General features: G+C 46.5%; 1 protein-coding gene across 31 annotated transcripts in view; it reads left to right on the top strand.

The window, feature by feature from the left end:
* Positions 1-22485, top strand: part of OBSCN (obscurin, cytoskeletal calmodulin and titin-interacting RhoGEF) — a 462171-nt gene that overhangs the window by 7324 nt on the left and 432362 nt on the right. For all 31 annotated transcript variants that reach the window (XM_075588062.1, XM_075588043.1, XM_075588055.1 and 28 more), the window contains exon 2: positions 18517-19663. In XM_075588062.1, the coding sequence (XP_075444177.1) occupies positions 18526-19663 (1138 nt within the window). In that variant the 5' untranslated portion in view covers positions 18517-18525. The remainder of the gene's footprint in view (positions 1-18516; positions 19664-22485) is intronic.

Genomic DNA, 22485 nt, shown 5'->3' with positions numbered 1-22485 from the left:
GAGTACAATAGAATTGGAGGACTAAAATAACAAACTTACATTGTTACAGCAGGTACGGAGGGCCCTTGCCCAAAGAGCTTACAATCTATGAGGAAGGCTAAGAAGAAACATAAAGTACCTTAAATGAACAGAGGTTATGCATTCAATTTCCAGTTAGAGGTAATAAATGTAACACATGTCCCCCCCAATCCCACCTCCCCCCCCCCCCCCCCACTGGAAGATTGCATTGTTACATGGTGTGGTGTGGTGCATACCTGCTGGCTCACAGTAGATCGGAGTCTCCTACGGTGTTGTGGAGGAGGTCAGAACAGGCTTCTGGGGTAATAACAGATTCATACTCATGGTGACAGCGCCTCCATCTTTTGCAGACCCCAGGGATGTGGGGGACAATTCCTACAGGAGAACTTCATCCACTTCCCCCTGATAAATTGCAGTCTCAGGCAGGAAGGTATAGATGAACAGGAACACACTGCAGATGTTCAGCATACACAGCTCACATAGTGGTTACAGCAATTCTTTGGGCCTCACCATCAGTATGTACCCTGGACCTCCACTGCGGGTACAGGGCCCCCACAGCAGTCCTTGCTCTTCCCTGACTCCCTATTAGAGCCAGAGGAATGTTCTCACTCCTAACTCCCCAAGTGGAGAAGGCAGTAAGTGCTCAGCCAATCCGCACTTCTGTGTGAGAACCTGTCTCTCGCAACGGTAGAGACAATTAAGTAACTTTGGCCGTGCAGCCCCTTAAGTACAAGAAAAGCAGGAACCAGATCCGAGTCCCTAATGGGACACCTAGGCCTAGTCACACCGCCTCCCCTGTGACTCACTGAAGCTGCTGGGGGTGGGGAAAACCCAGGATTAGTCCTGGCAGGCCGGCTCTTACCAGGGCTTACTGCCAAGAGAAGGGCAGTCTGGTAGCCAGAAACCAGTCCTGGCTACATAAATAATGATGGTAATTGTAACAAAACATCTCTAGCATCAGCAAACGGCTGACACCCTTCCAAGGTGCTGCCGACAGGGAAGAGCCACGACAAGTGTCCTGTGGCTGCTGGGGGCCTAGACGGCCAGCGCTGGAAGTTGGGCCCAGCCAGAGGTCGAGCCCAACTTCTGTGTCCGACTGCCGGACCTCTCGTTGCTGCTGAGGGCCTGCCGTTCTCTCACGCTGGACCTCTCTCTCATGCAGGTGTGTGCCGGAACCTGGGCAAAAATGCAGGGGGTGGGGAGGAGAAGGAGATGATCTCCAGGTTTTTCAAGCTATATCTGCCCATTGTTGATTACATTAACCCTGTCCACGCTGGCTTAGTGGACAGGAGCAATGAAGGGGAAGCATGGTGGGGAGACACCTTTGGGGAGACTCGTGTGTTCTCATATCAGAGGACACTTTCCTATTATGTTAAAGCAGCAGATTCAGGTTAAAAAAAAACCAGAAAAACGATTTGAAAGAATGTAATAATCTAATTGGGTTTTTGGAACAAATGTAACTATTCATAAGGGGGGCTGGGAGTGGACAAGGAGGGAGTGGCCAGTGGGGATCTGCAAATTATTCACCGACACTCCGCTTCAGGAGAGGGGGATGGAGAAGAACCGGGAGGGAGGGGCTATTTTTAGTTAGAGCCCCAAGTGCTATATATATATATCCCCTCAAACAATACGTGGAGAGACACCTGTGCACAGGGATACCTGGAAAATATTCTAAATGTATATGTAAATTGTCGGTACAGTATTTGCATATTTCCCCGGTATCTAAGGGGTGCCCATCTCCGCGTTCCAACATTCATCCGCAAATCAATTGTCAAAAACTCTGTTTTTACACATTTGCCCATCTCTAGTAGCCAGTATCTCCAATCTGCGCCGAAATTATATTGTAAAAAAAAATAGTTTTTGCCCCAGGGCATTTCCTCCACCCATCATACCGATGAGTAAATACAGATGTAGCCAGGCTCATGTTTTGCCTCGGCTCTATGGAAGGTGAGAGGCGCGGCCCGTCGATGTTTCGCTTGTGAGCTGTCCGCGGCTTTTCTCCCTCGCTGCCACGTCGGCTTCCTGCAATATTCCCAGGCAGCGGGGAAACTTAGACTGGCTACATCTGCACAATTGGGACGTTTTAATCAAAATAGGGACGTGAAACCCATTTCTTTTAAAGGTGTAGGTAGATAAAGATTTTGTTGATAAGTGCATTGTATAGACTGACACAGCTGAGGCAACATTTTGTTCAAATACATGACATACAGTAGTGAAGCTCTTTCTTTTCTATTGTCCTTTCTGCTCATATCTTGGCTCCAAGTTCCTATTCCTAACAGGCCAGTTATTCTGCTCTGGTTTGTAACTCACTTTTAACATTTTGTCTGATATAACCCCAAATAGTAAAGAAATATCCAGTTGATGTTTTTCACTCAGCAGAAAATGTAACACTTTCTTATAACTCCACATAGCACTGTAATGCAGCTACAATAGAGCAGTAGTTTTCAACCTTTTTTTTTTAGTTAAGGAACCCTATAATTATATGGAGAAATTCTGAGGATCCCCAATCCTCTATAATAGTGCGTCTGAGATCAGATACATTGTAAGGAACCCCAACCTTCTCTAATAGCACGCCTGAGATCAGATGCATTGTAAGGCACCCCAACCCTCTCTAATAGCACGTATGAGATCAGATGCATTGTAAGGATCCCCAACCCCCTCTAATAGCGAGTCTAAGATCAGATGCATTGTAAGGAACCCCAACCCTCTCTAATAGCGCGTCTGAGATCAGATGCATTGTAAGGAACCCCAACCCTCTCTAATAGCATGTCTGAGATCAGATGCAATGTAAGGAACCCCAACCCTCTCTAATAGCGCGTCTGAGATCAGATGCATTGTAAGGAACCCCAACCCTCTCTAATAGCGCGTCTGAGATCAGATGCATTGTAAGGGACCCCAACCCTCTCTAATAGCACGTATGAGATCAGATGCATTGTAAGGATCCCCAACCCCTCTTATAGCGCGTCTGAGATCAGATGCATTATAAGGAACCCCAACCCTCTCTAATAGCGAGTCTAAGATCAGATGCATTGTAAGGAACCCCAACCCTCTCTAATAGTGCGTCTAAGATCAGATGCATTGTAAGGAACCCCAACCCTCTCTAATAGCACGCCTGAGATCAGATGCAATGTAAGGAACCCCAACCCTCTCTAATAGCACGTCTGAGATCAGATGCATTGTAAGGAACCCCAACCCTCTCTAATAGCACGTCTGAGATCAGATGCATTGTAAGGGACCCCAACCCTCTCTAATAGCACGTCTGAGATCAGATGCATTGTAAGGAACCCCAACCCTCTCTAATAGCGCGTCTGAGATCAGATACATTGTAAGGAACCCCAACCCTCTCTAATAGCGCATCTGAGATCAGATGCATTGTAAGGAACCCCAACCCTCTCTAATAGCGCGTCTGAGATCAGATGCATTGTAAGGCACCCCAACCCTCTCTAATAGCACGTCTGAGATCAGATGCATTGTCAATTCTTCTGTATTTGGTACAATTTTGGCTAACCAGTGAAAAATAATGTCACCTGATTCTTTAAAGGAACAGGTCCCATTGCTTTTAATTGTGCTGATAAAGTGGGGTACTGGTTTGGCTCCTGGTTCGCAGGCAGGAGACTTGGATAAATAATGTCTGCAGAGGATGTAAGAAAATGCCTATTGGACCCAGCACTGATCACGGGTCCGATCTTCATGCTGCTCTATATACTTTAACATGTCTACCTGAGCCCACCCCCAGTAGCCCAGGGAGTGCTCAGCGACTCTGTAACTTAACCCTTTATAGCAGTATAGAGACAATGTGTAGTGGGTCAAGATGATGATCACGAATATGCAAGATTAGCTGTTCGGTTCCAGCCTCTTACAGATGACCTTCAGAGGCTCATATGCTAACCCTACGGCTAAGAAAACACACCCATTTGTGTGTTATTTGCATTACATGTTTGACCTGGGTTTAGGACTTGATTTACCACCCTGGTTGTAGATGAAGCTACCTGAGAAGTTGGCACTGCTTCACAGACCACCGGTGGTAACATACCTGTCAACTCTGTCCTAACACGCAAAACATATCTTGCTTCGTGTTCACTATACAGTATGTCCTGGAACAAGAATCATAGTTCTGTTCCTTCCCCCCCTTTCTTTGCAGCTCTGCCTGCCAGCCCTTTATGTAGAAGTACTTTCCTTGCAATTATTATTCCCAGTGCAGGAGGAAATGGATACATTTAGTTATTTTCTGTATCTCCTAGCTTGCTGGAGTTGGTTGCTATGACAACCCCTGTAATTCTCCTGCCATAGTGGACTGTTCCATTGCCCCCTGCCTGTATTCACAGTTTCCTCAGCCCAGACTGTTCCTGTGAGACACCCTCCATTTTCTCTTTCTTTCTACCTCAGCAGGCTAAGGCCGAGTCCATAGAAGGACAGGTCGCGCTGAGCCGTGCGGACGCTCCGCGCTGAGCCCTTGCATCCTCAAGAGGATGCCGATAGGGGGCTCACGCGAGCATCCCCAGGCGTGCTGAGGCGCTAGATTTTTCAGCTAACAGCCAAGCTGTTTTTCAGAGCACTGTCGGCTGAAAACATCCAATCAGCGCGGAGCAGCGTCAACGTCACGGCGCCGTGAAGTCGTTGACGTCGGTGCGTCGCGGGCGATTGGCCCAGCGATGTCACTGCCCCGCCTCCCTCAGTCTCCCCCCGCCTCCGATCGCGCCCGCTGGCTCACCTGCATGCGCATGAAATCACGCAGATTTCAGCAGACGAGCCTCAGCGTCAGCGCGGTCCAGCCCTGGTACCCCTTCTATGGTCCCAGCCTAAGTAAGCACTACTCATGCCTTCCACCTCTTGGTAAGAGTATCGTTTTTACTTTTTCCCCACTACAAGCACTCTCACTGTAGAGAAGCCCTCTCTCATTACAACACCATCTACAAGTAACTTTGTAAACCTTCTGCTTTCCAATAAAGTGAAGAAAAGACAAAGAACTTGTAGTGCTTGTAAAAGGAACTAGTTAAGCTGTCTGGCCATATATTACCCAGCGTATTCCCTGTGGCTCCAGAATACAGTATACCCTGGCAGCCAGCTTTCCTGCTCCCATTTGGTTGCAGGTCCTACTCGCGCTCTAGTACTGAGCTTCTTGGTGCTTAGCGCGTTGGAAACAAATTTGAAATAAATATATTGGTCCAAATGGTTACATTGAAGGAAGACTTTGACATTCGTATAACACACACCCCATATTGGTCATTTTCATTCAGTTGACAAGCTGCTGGTGTAAGGGAAACGCACCTTCTATTGAAGGCTAACCCAGAGACTTCTTACAATAATTTTTTTTTTACATTTATTTATTTTATATATGCATTTCCCTTCCCGGCATCGTCTCTCCCCCCGGCACCATCTTCCCTGCAAGGTGCCGTCAACATGGCTCCTCGACTACAAATGCCGAGCGTTGTCATGACAACGTGCTGTCATGGCGTCACGCGGTATATAGTTGATATGATAAACGGGACGCCTTACAGCACTGAAGCGTCACGTGACTTCCGATTGTCATGGTAATGCGATGCTGCGTGACATCGTGACGTCACGTAGCGTTCCGCTGTCATGGCAACTGGACGTCACGTGATGCCGTGAAGTCACGTAGCGCCCCGTTGTCATGGCAATGCGGCACAATTTGACGCCGTGTAGCCATGTTGATGGGATGTGCAGGGGGGTGATGCCACCGCCTCCGCCTCCTCCCAGAGATTACTCGGCTAAACCTGTAGCCCAGAGATAAGTGCCCAAAACCCGTTGTATCTGGGTCACACCGGGAGTGGTGGCAACCCTGTCTACAAATGATAAGAAAATATATTAGTAAAAGATGCTGGAAGAATGCAGGTAAAATTGTGTCAATGTTAAAATGAAGGAACATGTTGATAAACTGTCCTCAAGCAATACATAGTAATTAAGAATAATGATACAAATATAAAAAATATTTCTAATTATATAAATAATATCTTTTTTGACTATCAATCTTTATTCTCCATCACTCACTTTATTCTCACACCCCCCCCCCCCCCCCTTACCTTCTCTCCGGCATCAGCGGAGTTATTTGACATCACAACATCTTGTGATGTAGGCACACAGAGGCCTTGCGCGCTCCTCAGCATTTTATTTCAATGTTGTGAGGAAGAGCGCTCTGTAAGGGCGGCGCCCCTCCTTCCCCCCCTAGAAAATCTGCCCCAGCGTAAGAGGGCTGTCAACTTGCTAATTTCTCAGGATGGTCTAGGCCAGTGTTAGCCAACTCCAGTCCTCTAGATCTACCAACAGGTCAGGTTTTCAGGATATCTCTGCTTCAGCACAGGTGGCTCAGTCTCTGCGTCAGCACAAGTGTCTCATCAGGGATTTCCTGCAAAGCTGACCTGTTGGTGGCTCTTGAGGACTATAGTTGGTCACTGCTGGTCTAGACGTCTATTTAAGTCTGTTACTCTCACCCTTTGGTTTTTCATTGCTAGGGTAAGAACAATATATTTTTATATAGCACAGTAATGCATACAGCGCGGCACATAAGATTTAAGGCTCAGTCCCCAGTGGCTGCCGCTGCGCACACAAGATACGGCCCCCTATATGGGGCCGGACCCGGTAGCTACCTGCACGCACCTGTAGAAAGCGCGATGCGCAACAGCATTTTGTAAAGACAAGGATTTTGTCTTTTCTTGTGGCGACGGCGTCACGTGGTTTCCGGTAAACCAATGGTAGCGCAGATGGTTTAAAGCCAATCACAGTGAGTTACATTTCAACCAATGGAAGAGGGTGTTCCGTCATGGCCACGCCCCCTCGCCCTGCGTCCCATCGCAGAAGTCAGTGAATAGGTGAGTCCACTGATCACAACTTTTACGTGTGCACACGCCACCAGACGCTCCGCTGCGCGCACACACGCTCACTGGGGCCGTAGCGTGAGGCATCTCTTGGGTTTAGTATTCTGGGTGGCTGCTTGGGCTCTACTTTTGCTGCCAGTAGGTTAAGGAGGCAAATCTGAGAAACTAACAGGATGTTCTAGCTGTCACACACTCCTATCTGTGTCCCCTACGATGAAAACATCTGATTCTTCTTTCAAGACAGTACCCATTGGCTCATATTCACGAAAGGAGATTTAGCATGTCTTAAATCTGCAGACCAAGCAATATACTACATGTGTTTTTCTTTAAATAACTCAGTTCTGTACTATGAGAAAAGTCGCATCCCCTTCCTCTTCTGAAACAGGCTCTGGCACACCCCTTTTTGAGCCCTGCCCTCTCTCTAGCAGTGCACCAATTGTATCTAGTGACTGCCTGATCACATGATCTTCCCCACAGACCTTTGCATCTTTGGTCCTCTTCTGCTGCACTGACAGACATTTAGTGAACCCCCGAGCCGAATCTTCGCCGATCAATCACAGGAGAACGGATCGATTGGCAACTTAGCTAATTACTTATCATTGTGTGGATTGTATTGATGCACATATTAAAGGGGAAAAAAATAGTATTAAACAAAAAATGGCAGCTTGGACTGCTGCTTTAATTCCCAATTATTTAATTATTTGAAATGGAGTTGGGAAGGGGGGGGGCTAAAACGTGGCACCTTTTAGTGGATATGGGATTTTGTGTTTTAAGAGTGAACCTAAAGGAAAAGGGCAGTCTAATCCCTTTAAACTTCACGTTCCAATTTATTTAATAAATATTCAATTGTGTGTATGCATATCTTTCTTTCTATAGCGCCACTAATGTACATAGCGCTTCCCAGCACTAATACACGTGAGATAATAATATAACACGTCACGAGTGAACCAAGATGTCTGGCCAAGATCTACATAGTTTGTTGATTTTCTATTAAAGAAGGAATGTTACTGGGATATCTATTCTGCATTGGGAATCTGCATTGACAATATATTTGTTTTATTTTACTTTTGGGGGGGGTTTATCTATAATATTGATGTGATATAACTGAATACGCATCAACACCGGTTTTATATTATGTCCACTTGTAATATATAACGTTGAGTGCGGTACAATGTGGTATCTTCCATATTTTCATGTAGAGGTATCAGTACCATGTTATTTATTTTTTGATTATTGAAGCGCGGCTAACACGGTACTGATACCTCGACATGAATATATATATAAAATATATATATATATATATATATATAAAAATATATATCTATTATATATTAGTGAAAGCACTGTATGCCTGTCTGCATCTTCCTGTGTCCCTAGGGGAAATCTCATTGGTCCCTTGGGCCGCCTGCCCCCGCACACTCATTGGCCTGAGGCGGAGTGACGACACACACACACACACACACACACACACACACACACACACACACACACACACACACACACACACACACACACACACACACACACACACACACACACACACACCCTCCAAGTCATCGTGACCCGCGCGCACCCCCTTGTCTCCCTGTTTCCCCCGCTTTCACCCCCCCCCCGGCGCCGCTACAGTCAGCGGGGGAGCGGCGAGCGCCCGGGACACCCCCCACGGCTCTCAAGCACGCGCCCCCGCGCTCTCCTCCTCTCCCCGTGTCAGCTCCCCCCCGGTGCTCCGCTCAGCTCTCCCCGCCGGAGCTCCGCTCAGCTCTCCCCCCCCGGTGCTCCGCTCAGCTCCCCCCCGGTGCTCCACTCACCTCCCCCCCGGTGCTCCACTCACCTCCCCCCCGGTGCTCCGACAGGCAGTGGACACGCGGCGCCTAAGATGGCGGCGCCCGGAAGGACCCCCTTCCTCCCTCGCGGAGTAAGATGGCGGTGGACGGAAGGAGAGGTGTGTGTGTGTGTGTGTGTGACTCTGTGTGTGTGTGTTACACTGTGTGTGTGTGTTACACTGCCTCTTACTCCTGTCTGTGTGTGTGTGTGACACTGTGTGTGTGTGTGTGTGTGTGACAGTCTGTGGTGGGGGCCGGGGGGTGATGTGGTGGGGGCCGGGGGGTGATGTGGTGGGGGCCGGGGGTGATGCAGGGGGGGGGGCAGTAATGTGAGGTGCAAGGCGGGGGACACTGATGTGGGGGCCAGGAGGGGTGGAGAGTGATGTGGGGTGCAGGGAGGGGAGACCGCAGATGTGAAGGAGGGGGGGGGGACGGAGCTGTGAAGAGGGGGGGGTGGGCGGAGCTGTGAAGGGGAACGGAGTTGTGAATGTGGGGGCCAGCCAGCTGTGAAGGGGGTAAATCACGGGCAACGCCGGGTATATCAGCTAGTATATATATATATATATATATATATATATATATATATATATATATATATATAAATTTTTTTTTATATATATATATATATATATATATAAATAAATATATATATAAATATAAATAAATAAGAAAAGAAAAAAGGAAAGTGTCCCACTAAAAGCACTCAAGCAAATATAATAATGAAAAAATGTTTATTCATGAACATGGAGAATACAAAAAAGATACAAAGTTAAAACAATCCCCATGGGATCCCTGCAGCTATAAAACATACAAAATGACAGAACAATACTGTAGTCCTTAATAAATGTATAAGAACAGATTAATACTGCTCAAGAGGAGAGAAGTAGTAAACTCCTGAGATATATGTAAAGACCGGCCGGTCAATTTTTTTTAAATTGAAGCTGTGTGCTGTAAACTATTGACTGCTAATAATAATAATAATTGCCAATACAGTACCACCTAGGTCATCAAGGAAATAAATGAATAACAAGGGGTCACCTCTGATAAGATGGAAAAATCACTGTGTATACTTGCAGATCATCATGAAAAAATTGTCCTTGTGATAAAGTCCTGAGGTGGCATGTGAGGCAAGAGATCTGTAGTGTTGTAACAGAGAGAGTTCACAGCCGATAAGGGGGATCCACGGGGAGTACACACAAAGACAATATATTATTAAGAGATAGATATACATATATATGCCTATCGCCAGTGTAATAATGGCAGTGAAGTATTTAAGGGGTTAAATCTGCCACCTTTAAGTATTTGTAAATTCTCTTTTATGTTAGTTTGTTTACAGAGTGATCTGAGACTTGGGATCGGTTAGGCTGAGTTCAGGCAGGAAACTGTGCGTCCGCACGCCCCCGCCTCTGTCTGCCGGGCGATGTGTGCTCATGCCCAGCAGACAGAACGATGAGATTGGAGGCGGGACTACTCAGGCATTGAATTAAAAAAAAAAAGGAACAAAGCGTGGGTGTTTGCGATTGGCTGGCGAAGTACACGTGACGCGGCTGCCGCTTGAAATCACAACTTCAGTTGTCTTCTTCAAGCGCAGCGGCGACAACGCTGTACTTCACCGCCTGGAGTTGTTTTCAGTTTGAAATCTCCCACACACCAAAGCGAAAGTGCGCGCGCGCGTCGCAGCCTGTCTGAACTCAGCCTAAGATTGCGTCTGGCTGCTTCATTGTGTCAGTGTGTGTTCAACAAGACTTTGCACTGGCAGAGCCCCCCTCTCTCCCATCCCCCTCAGCTAAGTATTGGTTCTCTTATAGGAGTAGAGTTGGATAAATGTTGATTGAGAAACACTGCCCCACTCGGAGGTCCCAAAGGAGGGAAAGCAACTTGTCATTCTTAAGTACAACAACCTCTGAGGCCCTGCTGTGACACACACCATTTTGTTTGGTGAAATTAATTAGCTGTTACAGGATATTTGATAGGCGATCAGGGAAATGCTGCAGGCAGCATGTTACGTTGGGCAGGGCCTCCTGCCAATATTAGTTCAAACACAAGACGGGACACTCGTCTGCTCTTTTACATGACAGCTGGGCAGGGCCAGACCGACACACAAGCTGACAAAGCTGCAGCTAAGGGCCTCGCAATATGAGAAGCTGCAGCTTAGGGCCTCACAATATGAGAAGCTGCAGGTAAGGGCCTCACAATATGAGAAGCTGCAGCTAAGGGCCTCACAATATGAGAAGCTGCAGCTTAGGGCCTCACAATATGAGAAGCTGCAGCTTAGGGCCTCACAATATGAGAAGCTGCAGTTTAGGGCCTCACAATATAAGAAGCTGCAGTTTAGGGCCTCACAATATGAGAAGCTGCAGCTTAGGGCCTCGCAATAAGAGAAGCTGCAGTTTAGGGCCTCACAATATGAGAAGCTGCAGCTAAGGGCCTCACAATATGAGAAGCTGCAGCTAAGGGCCTCACAATATGAGAAGCTGCAGCTTAGGGCCTCACAATATGAGAAGCTGCAGCTTAGGGCCTCACAATATGAGAAGCTGCAGTTTAGGGCCTCGCAATATAAGAAGCTGCAGTTTAGGGCCTCACAATATGAGAAGCTGCAGCTTAGGGCCTCGCAATATAAGAAGCTGCAGTTTAGGGCCTCACAATATGAGAAGCTGCAGCTTAGGGCCTCGCAATAAGAGAAGCTGCAGCTAAGGGCCTCACAATATGAGAAGCTGCAGCTTAGGGCCTCACAATATGAGAAGCTGCAGCTTAGGGCCTCACAATATGAGAAGCTGCAGTTTAGGGCCTCACAATATGAGAAGCTGCAGCTAAGGGCCTCACAATATGAGAAGCTGCAGCTAAGGGCCTCACAATATGAGAAGCTGCAGTTTAGGGCCTCACAATATGAGAAGCTGCAGCTAAGGGCCTCACAATATGAGAAGCTGCAGCTTAGGGCCTCACAATATGAGAAGCTGCAGGTAAGGGCCTCACAATATGAGAAGCTGCAGGTAGTGGCCTCACAATATGAGAAGCTGCAGCTAAGGGCCTCACAATATGAGAAGCTTCAGGTAGTGGCCTCACAATATGAGAAGCTGCAGCTAAGGGCCTCACAATATGAGAAGCTTCAGGTAATGGTCTCACAATATGAGAAGCTGCAGCTTAGGGCCTCACAATATGAGAAGCTGCAGCTAAGGGCCTCACAATATGAGAAGCTTCAGGTAATGGTCTCACAATATGAGAAGCTGCAGCTAAGGGCCTCACAATATGATAAACTGCAGCTTAGGGCTTCTCAATATGAGAAGCTGCAGCTAAGGGCCTCACAATATGAGAAGCTGTAGTTTAGGGCCTCACAATATGAGAAGCTGCAGCTTAGGGCTTCACAATATGATAAGCTGCAGTTTAGGGCCTCACAATATGAGAAGCTGCAGCTAAGGGCCCCACAATATGAGAAGCTGCAGCTTAGGGCCTCACAATATGAGAAGCTGCAGCTTAGGGCCTCACAATATGAGAAGCTGCTGGTAAGGGCCTCACAATATGAGAAGCTGCAGCTAAGGGCCTCACAATATGAGAAGCTGCAGCTAAGGGCCTCACAATATGAGAAGCTGCAGCTAAGGGCCTCACAATATGAGAAGCTGCAGCTAAGGGCCTCACAATATGAGAAGCTGCAGCTAAGGGCCTCACAATATGAGAAGCTGCAGCTTAGGGCCTCACAATATGAGAAGCTGCTGGTAAGGGCCTCACAATATGAGAAGCTGCAGCTAAGGGCCTCACAATATGAGAAGCTGCAGCTAAGGGCCTCACAATATGAGAAGCTGCAGCTAAGGGCCTCACAATATAAGAAGCTGCAGCTTAGGGCCTCACAATATGAGAAGCTGCAGCTAAGGGCCTCACAATATGAGAAGCTGCAGCTAAGGGCCTCACAATATGAGAAGCTGCAGCTAAGGGCCTCACAATATGAGAAGCTGCAGCTAAGGGCCTCACAATATGAGAAGCTGCAGCTAAGGGCCTCACAATATGAGAAGCTGGGCCGCATTTCTTTTCACCCTCATCTACTATGTAACTATGTAATTATGTAACGCTAGTATAATGCTCTCATTCATTTCATTCAGGTTTACATTTTCAATGATCCCTTTAGTCAGAATAGTAAATCTACCGTATGTCTCATTTTTGGGGCCCCTTAAACTTGACATAGCTTAGGACCTCAGAAGGCCAAAGTCCGCCCTGCCACTGGGCAGACGGGAGCTATCTTCTCAAGTCATACGCTCATTATTGCCAAGACGCCTGCAAAGCGCTGGGACCGATCCCTCCTAGGATAAAAGTGAGCTAGCAGTGTCAGCCTCCAATGCCTGAAATCAATGAGATTTGGGGGTTCTGTCACCCCCTCCCCCAATATAATTTGAACGGAAGTATACTGATTCTCATCAGTAAGACTTGTGCTAAAAACCAATGAGACTCCAATTTAGCCAGATTCGCAGAAAATGACTGGGAGTGGTCAGCTCTGGACAGTGGCATGTTTAATGGGTTAATAAATGTACCTGATTTACATCTTTAAACAAAATGGAGATGTATAGGTATTTTTCAATAAGGATTTGAACTTGTAAAATTTCCATGAAGAACAAATGCTTTGGGGTGTTTTTACGACCTTTTTCGAAAGCACCCTGGCCAACTCCCCCTCTTTATGTTGGGGACTCTCTTACAAGGCACTAGAATTGCGATTTATAAGAGAGTCCCTTTCACCCGGGAACATAGTCCCTCAACCCAATGCAAGTTAATGGAACATGACAAGATCTCCCATAGTTTTTCTACCAAACATCACATGCTGGTCAGTATGAAAAACGTCCCTTGTCTCGTCTCAAACACACAGGTAAATCGCTCTTCCTGCTGTTCTTAATGAAGTAATGAGTAATGATGTTGCAATCGTTACTTAACCAGGGGTACTCAACTCAAGTCCTCAAGTGCCCCTCAACCCTCCAACAATTCAGGTTTTCAGGATATCCCAACTTCAGCACAGGTGGCTCAGAGGCTCAGTCTTCGGCTTCTAATTGAGCCACCTGTGCTGAAGCAGGGACTAATTGAGCAACCTGTACTCAAGCAGGAATATCCTGAAAATCTGACCTGTTGAGGGGGGAAAGCGGGCTTGAGGACTGGAGATGAACACCCCGGACTGGAGCTGCGTCCCCGCTGGCGCTGAGCGCGCGGTGCTTGCCGCTTTAACTTACTGTACCTATGTTTATATGTGGAAGTCCCCACTCAAGTGGTGCGCACACACTCATGCGCGGGCACGCACGCTCACCCAAGCTTGGCGCTTGAGTAAACAAAAAAAATTGACTTTCAAGTGCGCTCAACTTGCCCGCAATGCCCCCCCCCCCCATCCGCGCTTACGAAATAGGCAGGACACCCGGCGCTCATGCTTAGAGAGTTGGTGACGTCACCGCTCTCAAGCATGAGCGCTGTCAGCGCCAGTGGGGCCTTAGACAGATAAACGCAAGTAGCTAATATGATTAAACCCAGTGCCCCTTTAAGACCATGTGTACTTCTGTTTCGGTGGCGTAGGTGTGAGAGCGTCGGCAGCAGGAGTGGGGAGTACTGTATGTGCGACTGATCGACATTTCTGGGAGATTAGGAAGCTATTTTGGTGACGGGAGTAGTATAGAATTTCCTTTCCGAGATGAAAAGTTACAGAGTCAGAAAGCTTATGAGCTGACTTTGTACTTGGTCCTTAAGCTGCATTTCTAAGACCCACCAAAGGGTACAAAGCCCTGGGAAGGAGTTTCCTGCTAATTATTATGCAGCCTGGTTGCGCTGCGCATCAGGGAGCCGATGTTGTGATTGGATCATATATTAACCCTTTTTTTTCGTGCCACAGACCCCTCCGGCACATCCCCATCACATGATGGTACCTCGGGATCCGTGTCCCAGAAAATGTTCGTAGCGCAGATCCTGATCTCCCCTGGGGGGGAAAGGGCGGCAGAAGCCATGACGTAGCTAGCAACTACATCACGGGGCCCCTGGAGTGCCAGATGCTGTGACGTCGTAGGGCACCCAAAGGGTTAATCATGGATTGACTCATTAGGGGTTGTTTATCAGTCAACAAAAATGGGGCAATAAACGGCACCAGATTTATTATAGAATAACATTTCCATTGAATCCAATGGGATTTACTAGATCGATAAATCCGGTGCAGTATTTTTACACACGTTTTGCAGCTGGGCGACATTGATAAATGACCCCCATAGATGTTTAGCTTTACAGCAGCAATTTCCTCTGCTCATTAAAAGAAAGTAAGTGGAGGGTTTTACACTCTCATGGAGCCCATCTGTTGCTGTCTTTACTGATACCAACTGATTGTAATTGTATAACATTGTTTCCACTATGGTAATTCATAAGGCACATAACTTTCAAGAACACAAGGCATAAAACTCATATAGTTTGCTAAAAAAACAAAAAGAAAAGGCGCCAAGCATTAGTCCATAAAAGGCCATACAGTAATAACTAATTGTTGCTATTCAATAAGATGCCTTCCAGAGCAGTAAGATACTTTATGGTCCAAACAATGGAATTGAAGGTGTCTCCTGGTATAGCTTAGTAATTATAATAATTTATTTAAAAATGGGTGTAAGGAATGGAAAAACAATGTTTCTGGGAAATGAATGTAATCCCTCTTATTTCTGGGCTCCATTCTGACACCTACTGCTGAGGTGGGGGCCTGATCCTTTCTTCTTTACGATACACCATACGTGGCGCCAAACAAAAGGACAGAACTACCATATCGCTTGGTTGTATGACACACATACATACATATCCCACGTGGATGTCTAGGAACCTTGTGATCCTTGAGAAATATATCCCCATCCCCATATATCCCAACATGACATTCTCCATTAATGGACACGGGTGTATAGCAGTGTCAATTAGAGTGTTTTCCCAGTCCTGGGTATTCAGGCTTATGTGAGTGGTGCCGGCACATGGCCGGAGCTCGTGAGTAGGACTGAGTGGAGCTCTAGGATTGTTGTAGGTTAAAATAACTCTCAGGGGACTAACATTAGAGATCTTCATAGATGAATGTTCTGACTCAAGCTCACTGTGGCAAGTGAGAAGAGGCAGGCAGCATAACTCAATCGCATATACCAAGCAAGGGAATCTTCTTATTTGCTAAAATGTTTATTTAACATACGAATAAGAAGGGGAAAAGAATACTGAGGGAAAACACTGGGTGGGGCATACGAGCAAAGGAGGGGAAAGGGAGCTAGGAAGGCAGTGGGATAATTCAAGATATAGGGATAGCTATAGTATCAGGGATAGGTAAATTACAATATCATTTATTAGAAGAATAGGTGAGGTGACTACACCAAGATGGCTGCTGGATTCAAAAGGATGCATGCTAGCCTGGGCAAGCAGGAAATACAGTCAGGCTGTGCCAACTAGCAGGGAGGGGCGGGGGGAAGGAGCAACTCAACTAACTAAGAAGTGCAGAGGGGTTGCCAGGGCAACAGACTGGGACCAAGGGAAAGTAACAATGTAGAAACATTCCACTGAGGAGTAATGGCTTCCTCCGAACAGGGAAATATACTGAGAGGTTCCAGGACAATGAAGTTATACTTTAGAGAGCTTACACTTGAAGAAGACACCTATGACATTTGGAAAGCTCTTTTACGATGAACCATGTTGCTCACTGTAACGGGTATTCCCTACTAGTTTGACCCCCCCAATCTCATATTGGCCCCTGTGGTCTAACCAGCCCCCATTACGTGGTTGTGTCTGGTGGTGCACCTGTAGGCAACAGGACTCCTGAATCTCCCGCATGATGGTATTAGGGGATGTCTACCCAGACAGGCAGCTGAGGTAGTGTGTGCGAGTCCTACCTATATCCAGTGCAGCGCCTCCACCTCATCAGGATCTATGCATCCGCAGGAAGATGGTCCTGATGAGGAACTCCTTCTTGGTGGTGATGGTCCTTGGAGAGTAAGTTCAGACTCACACCAAGGGGTTCTCTTTGCACAAGCCATATTTATTGTTGCTCAGTGGTATGGGCCAGCTGCCCCTCACAGATCGCCACTCAGCCGCACATTGGTCCGTGCTTCCCTTCAAAGGGTACGCCCTCCCAATGGAGTGGAATCCCCTCTTCCTTGCAGGGAGATCCCCCTGTGCCAGGTCCCTGGACACAGTGTGGCTTTGCCAGCTTGTTATAGATTTGGGCCACTAGTTACGGCACTAGGGGGCCCCTCTTTGCTCAAGTCTGGTTCTCCTCCAACTCATAACTTGCTGCTTCACCGCGCACCATCAACAACTAACTTTGGGGCAGTGCTGTGCCTTATATACCTCAGGAGGCAGGCACATCTCTGATGTCAGTAACTGTGGACTCAGAGCATGTAGCCACTCCCATCAATACATAGGGCACCTCACCAGGGTGTAAGGGCAAACCTCCATGATTACTGCGGGCATTCCTGCAACTTACCAGGTTTTGCTGTCAGCAGGGTAGACAACTGCAGACCATTATTATGCATTGCTACATCACCAAAAAGGTATCAACCTACAGTACAACAAATCTGCATTTATCTAGGATCAACCCAACTACGAGACCTTTGAACTATATCTATTTACTAGGAAAACGCCAAATTTTATCACTTTTCGACTGCGTCCGATATAAGTCCCCTCAGCATGACTGAGTGGCAAGTCAATAAAGCTTGCTCCAAATAAGGAAGAGCTGATAATACACAGAGAGCAAGGTGTTGAGATGTGTCATATATATTTTGATATGTGAGGACTTGGTTCTTGAATTTGATTCTGGATGGCTAAAGTAAGGACTTTCATAATGGCCGGCAGGGTAAGAGCATTGTGTGATATAGGTACCCCTCTGTAATATGTGGTGCTGAGAGGTTTGTAGTAAGAGTACAGTGCACATTACAGCTGCGTACATAATGCAGTTCTTCCATAGCGGTAATGACTACAATGATTTCCTCTTACTCTACATGCATATTAAACAGCATGTCATTTCCTACAGTAAAGATTCCCCCTCACTTCCCTATTATGTGTTCTGCTGTATATAATTGTCTTTACACGTTTGCATCTCAAAAGATCTTCCTTAAAAAAAAAGATGACCTAACAAAGTTCTAACCGGACACTGTGTATGTCTGTCGTGTTAATGATGTTCCTGGCCTATCACAGGTGCCCTCTTTCCCACACCAGTATCCTTTCACTTTGTATTTGGTTTTACTTGTGCTCCTTGCAGGAAGATAGCCTAGAGCTCTACCTTCAGTTGCTTTATGTATTGCTTATATAACTTGTCAGAAGGTTGGTGTCAAAAATGAAAAGCTGTCTTAAAGCTGCAGTTCAGTCAATATCCTGCATGTGTGTTTTTTTTAATAAATCCGTTCTGTAGTAAGAAAAAATACTTTTAGCATTTTCTGTTTTTAAAAAAACAACTTTGAAAGACCAATTTTCTTGTATTCTATTTTAACAACCATTTACTAAGGCGCTGCCCCTTCATGCCCTGGCACACCCCTTTGTCAGCCCTGCCCTCCCTCTAGCACATGTCAGTGCAGGAGTGCTCATGAATATTCATGAGCTTCCACTGAGTGACAGAAACAGAGGAAATACATTCCCCATACTTAAAGATGTCGCCAAACTTTGCCGATCAATAGACGGAGAACGAATTGACCAGCAGCTTTGCAGTTCTTTAGGTAAGTAGAGATTGCCCGCATGAAACTATTGAAGTAAAAAAAAAAACTATAATTTTTTTAAAAAGCCTGAACTGCAGTTTTTAACCCTTTCTCGGACAGACAAGGAAGTCAAAGTGATAAAAAAAATATGGTTCTGTGTTATTAAAAAATCAAATAAAAACAATGTTGTTTTCTTTTCAGGATCTCAAGATGGATTACAGCTCATTCAATGGGGTGCCACGGTTCCTAACCAGACCCAAGGCCTTCATGATGTCTGTGGGGAAAGATGCCACCCTGAGCTGCCAAATTGTTGGGAACCCCACCCCCATAGTGACATGGGAGACGGACAAACTCCCAATTGAATCAGGGGGTCGGTTCAAAATGGTGGAAGACGGCAACCTGTACCAGCTGACCATTTATGACCTGACCTTCGAGGACAGCGGGCAATACATTTGCAGGGCCATCAACAACATTGGGGAAGCCTTCGCAGCTGTCACAATAAAAATAGGGGACGACAAAGAGGGCACTGTTGTGGAATGCACCCCATACTTTATTTTGAAACCGGCCTCCATCAGGGTGAATCTGGGAGAAGATGCCAACTTCCACTGCAGGGTCCAGGGCAACCCATCGCCATCTGTGAACTGGGAAAAGGATGGGAAACAGCTTGGCACTGCCTCAGATTCAAACCGCATTCGGATCAAGGCAGATGGAGAGTCCAGCGCTCTAAAGATTCACTGCATTCGTTTTTCTGATAGCGGGACATATGTATGTCGAGCTGAGAACCCAGTAGGCCACACGACCGCGTCCGCTTCTCTGACGATTGACTCTTTTAGCAACCTAAATGCAAATAGTACAAGTGGTCTGGAGCCGGGATATGGCAAAACAGCCTCCCTGTTATCCCACTTGCAGAAACGACGTGAGGAAATGAGGAAAATGGACGCTTCTATCCTTGGCTCCTTGGACTCCAATGCCACTTCGTACTCCACCTTGGACTCCATGTCAGGATTTGGCCACAGCTTGTCCCTTGACTATGAAAGAGCTGCCTGTCTCACTCCGAAGGTGCCTCGTGAAGGCACCTTGGGTGTTCTCACACGCACGTGCACAGTGACCGAGGGCAAGCACGCGAAAATGAGCTGCTTCGTTACAGGCGAGCCCAAGCCAGAAATTGTATGGAAGAAAGATGGGGAGGTAATCGCAGAGGGCCGGAGGCATGTTGTGTATGAGGACGAGCAAGAGAACTTTGTCTTGAAAATACTCTTCTGCAAGCAAATTGATAACGGGTTGTACACCTGTACAGCATCTAATCTCGCAGGGCAGACATACAGCTCTGTGCTTGTCATAGTTAAAGGTAAGTGTGGTGGGGAATGTATCCTAAAGTATAGTTATATTTAAGATCGTGCACAAAAATGTTTTAGCATTTAATATTTAGTTAAAGCAGAAGACTGCAGATGCAGCCAACGTTATTACTCCCACTTTGCAGCGAGACATACACAACGCATCAGTGGGAAAAGCGGCCATTTTTGAAACTAGGCCTTGAGCGAGTAGGGGACGGGACTAATGCGTTATTTCACCAACTGGAGCGCAACAGCGTGTGCAATAATGTTGAGCACATTCGTGCAAGTCCAACAGCAAAAAGAACACAACATCTTTTTTTCTTTCTAAATTCGAATTTCTCTGTCCAAATGTAATTGACTTTTTCCATCTCTATCCTAAACATGCATCTGCAGTGTGTCCAGCCAACCTGCAGCATTCATCATTCATTGTCACAAATCAAATCCACCATGAGTCAGAGACTTTATATACTGTGGAGACATAACGCTAATATTATCCCACGATCCAGTATTGTCCTGTACTTACAGTAAGAATAGAATGGAGCTAGTTAGTCCAATACTTATTCTTAGACTTTGAAATGTTTCTATTCCACACCCAACAACACTATTCAGTAGCTACAGTAGACTGGCACGTGCTGAAATACCTACAATAATATCAAGTATAAAGGTACTCTTACATTTTTTTTATTACCTTTCCAAATGGTGGCCTCCCTCCACATTCCCAAAGACCCTAACTTCCTTGAATCTTTATAAGTGTGATAAAGTTCCTCTGCAAATCACTATTGCATGGGATAGATCAACATGGCCGCTAAAATCATATGAAACCACCCAGTCTGATGATGTCACTGCGCTTACTTGTGAAGATGGTGATTCAGTGGAGCAGGGGATTCTGCCGTTCACAACCAAGTGGCTTAGTAGTCCATAGTCAGATGCCAGATAATTCAAGTAATCCAAAATAGAACCTGTTCACCCCCCCCCCCCTCTCCCAAAATACAGAAGTGAGTGGGGAGAAAGATATATTCCATCCAGGCAGAAACGTTTGGGGAACAAATACCTCAACCGTATATGTCAGTGCTTCAACTGCTATCACCCCTCACACTCCTAAATCCACTCTCAGATCATTTTCCCCTCTGACAGAGGATGAGGTCTCCACGCTCTTCTCATGATCGCCCTACATCCGGCCCCCTTGATCCTATTCCCTCACATCTCCTCTGTTCCCTCTCTGCCACACCCAGCCCCACTCACCTTTTTAACCTCTCTCACGCCTGGCACATTTCCATCTTCTTTCAAACATGCACTCATCATGCCAATTCTCAAGAAACCCTCACTCGACTCATCCTCCCCCTCTAACTAACGCCCTCTCTCTCTTCTCCCCTTGCATCTAAGCGACTTGTATAGAACCTTCTGACTCACTTTCTCTCCTCCAATTCCCTGCTTGACTATTTACAATCTGGTTTCAGTCCTCTACATTCCACCGAGACAGCACTAACAAAAGTGACCAATGACCTACTCACAGCTAAATCTAAGGGTCATTTCTCCATACTAATTCTCCTGGATCTCTGTGCTGCCTTCGACACAGCCTTCTCTTGGCTTACGTCCTACCTATCCAACCGCTCCTTCAGTATTTCCTTCTCTGGTATCTCCTCCTCCTCGCTCCCTCTTTCTGTTGGAGTCCCACAAGACTCTGTCCTCGGCCCTGTGCTCTTCTCTTGGGGAACTAATACAATCTTTTGGCTTTCAGCCTCTTCTTTATGCCAATGACACCCAAATTTAAATCTCCTCCCCTGATCTCTCACCCTTTCTCCTATTCCATGTCTCTAACAGTTTCTCTGCAATCTCCTGCTGGATGTCTCAACGCTACGTGAAGCTAAACATGTCCAAAACAGAATTAATATTATTTCCCCATTCCACTGCCACCGCTGCACCCACACTTTCCCTCACTGTCAATAACACTACAATCTCCTCAACACCTCAAGCCCGCTGTCTACGGATCATCCGTGACTCTGATCTCTCCATCATTCCTCATATTCAGTCCCTCATGAAGTCCTGCTGTTTCCACCTACGAAATGTCGCCAATATACGCCCTTTTTCTCACTCAGGATGCAACTAATCCTAATTCCCTCATCATGTCCCGAATCGATTGCTGCAGCCTTGTCTTTGTTGGCATTCCCCTTGTCCTCCCCTCTCAACTCCAAAGTCCCTGAAAACTCCCCTTTTCTAGGAAGCCTACTCATCATGCTTCTAACATCCAACTCCCGTCCCCCTCCGACCTCATTCGGACCAGCCGTGTGGCTGGACCAATCTCCACCCTATGTAATTTCACCCCCTACCCCACCAAACCTTAATGGCTTCAGCTATTAGACTGGGCCATATCCTAACCTGAGCCACACCTTATCCTACAATGAGCAGCCTCCTTACCTTCTTTTTTCAACATTGTCCCTCATTCCCTCTAGATTCCCGAAATCCGTTTACCCATAATATCCCAGGCTTTCCATTCAAAATCCGTTCCGTGTAAAATCCATACACGGATTGTTCCAGTCTCAATCCGCAAGGATTTTGCCATACAGTACTGTATATCATACAGAACACTATGCCCTATATCATACAGAACACTATGCCCTATATCATACAGAACACAATGCCCTATATCATACAGAACACTATGCCCTATATCATACAGAACACAATGCCCTATATCATACAGAACACTATGCCCTATATCATACAGAACACTATGCCCTATATCATACAGAACACTATGCCCTATATCATACAAAACACAATGCCCTATATCATACAGAACACTATGCCCTATATCATACAGAACACAATGCCCTAG

Source organism: Ascaphus truei, chromosome 2 (assembly GCF_040206685.1).
Source record: "Ascaphus truei isolate aAscTru1 chromosome 2, aAscTru1.hap1, whole genome shotgun sequence".
In the NCBI taxonomy this organism is placed as follows: domain Eukaryota; kingdom Metazoa; phylum Chordata; class Amphibia; order Anura; family Ascaphidae; genus Ascaphus; species Ascaphus truei.
Note: the sequence above shows the minus strand (reverse complement) of the source record. Positions and strands in the feature narration are given on the sequence as shown.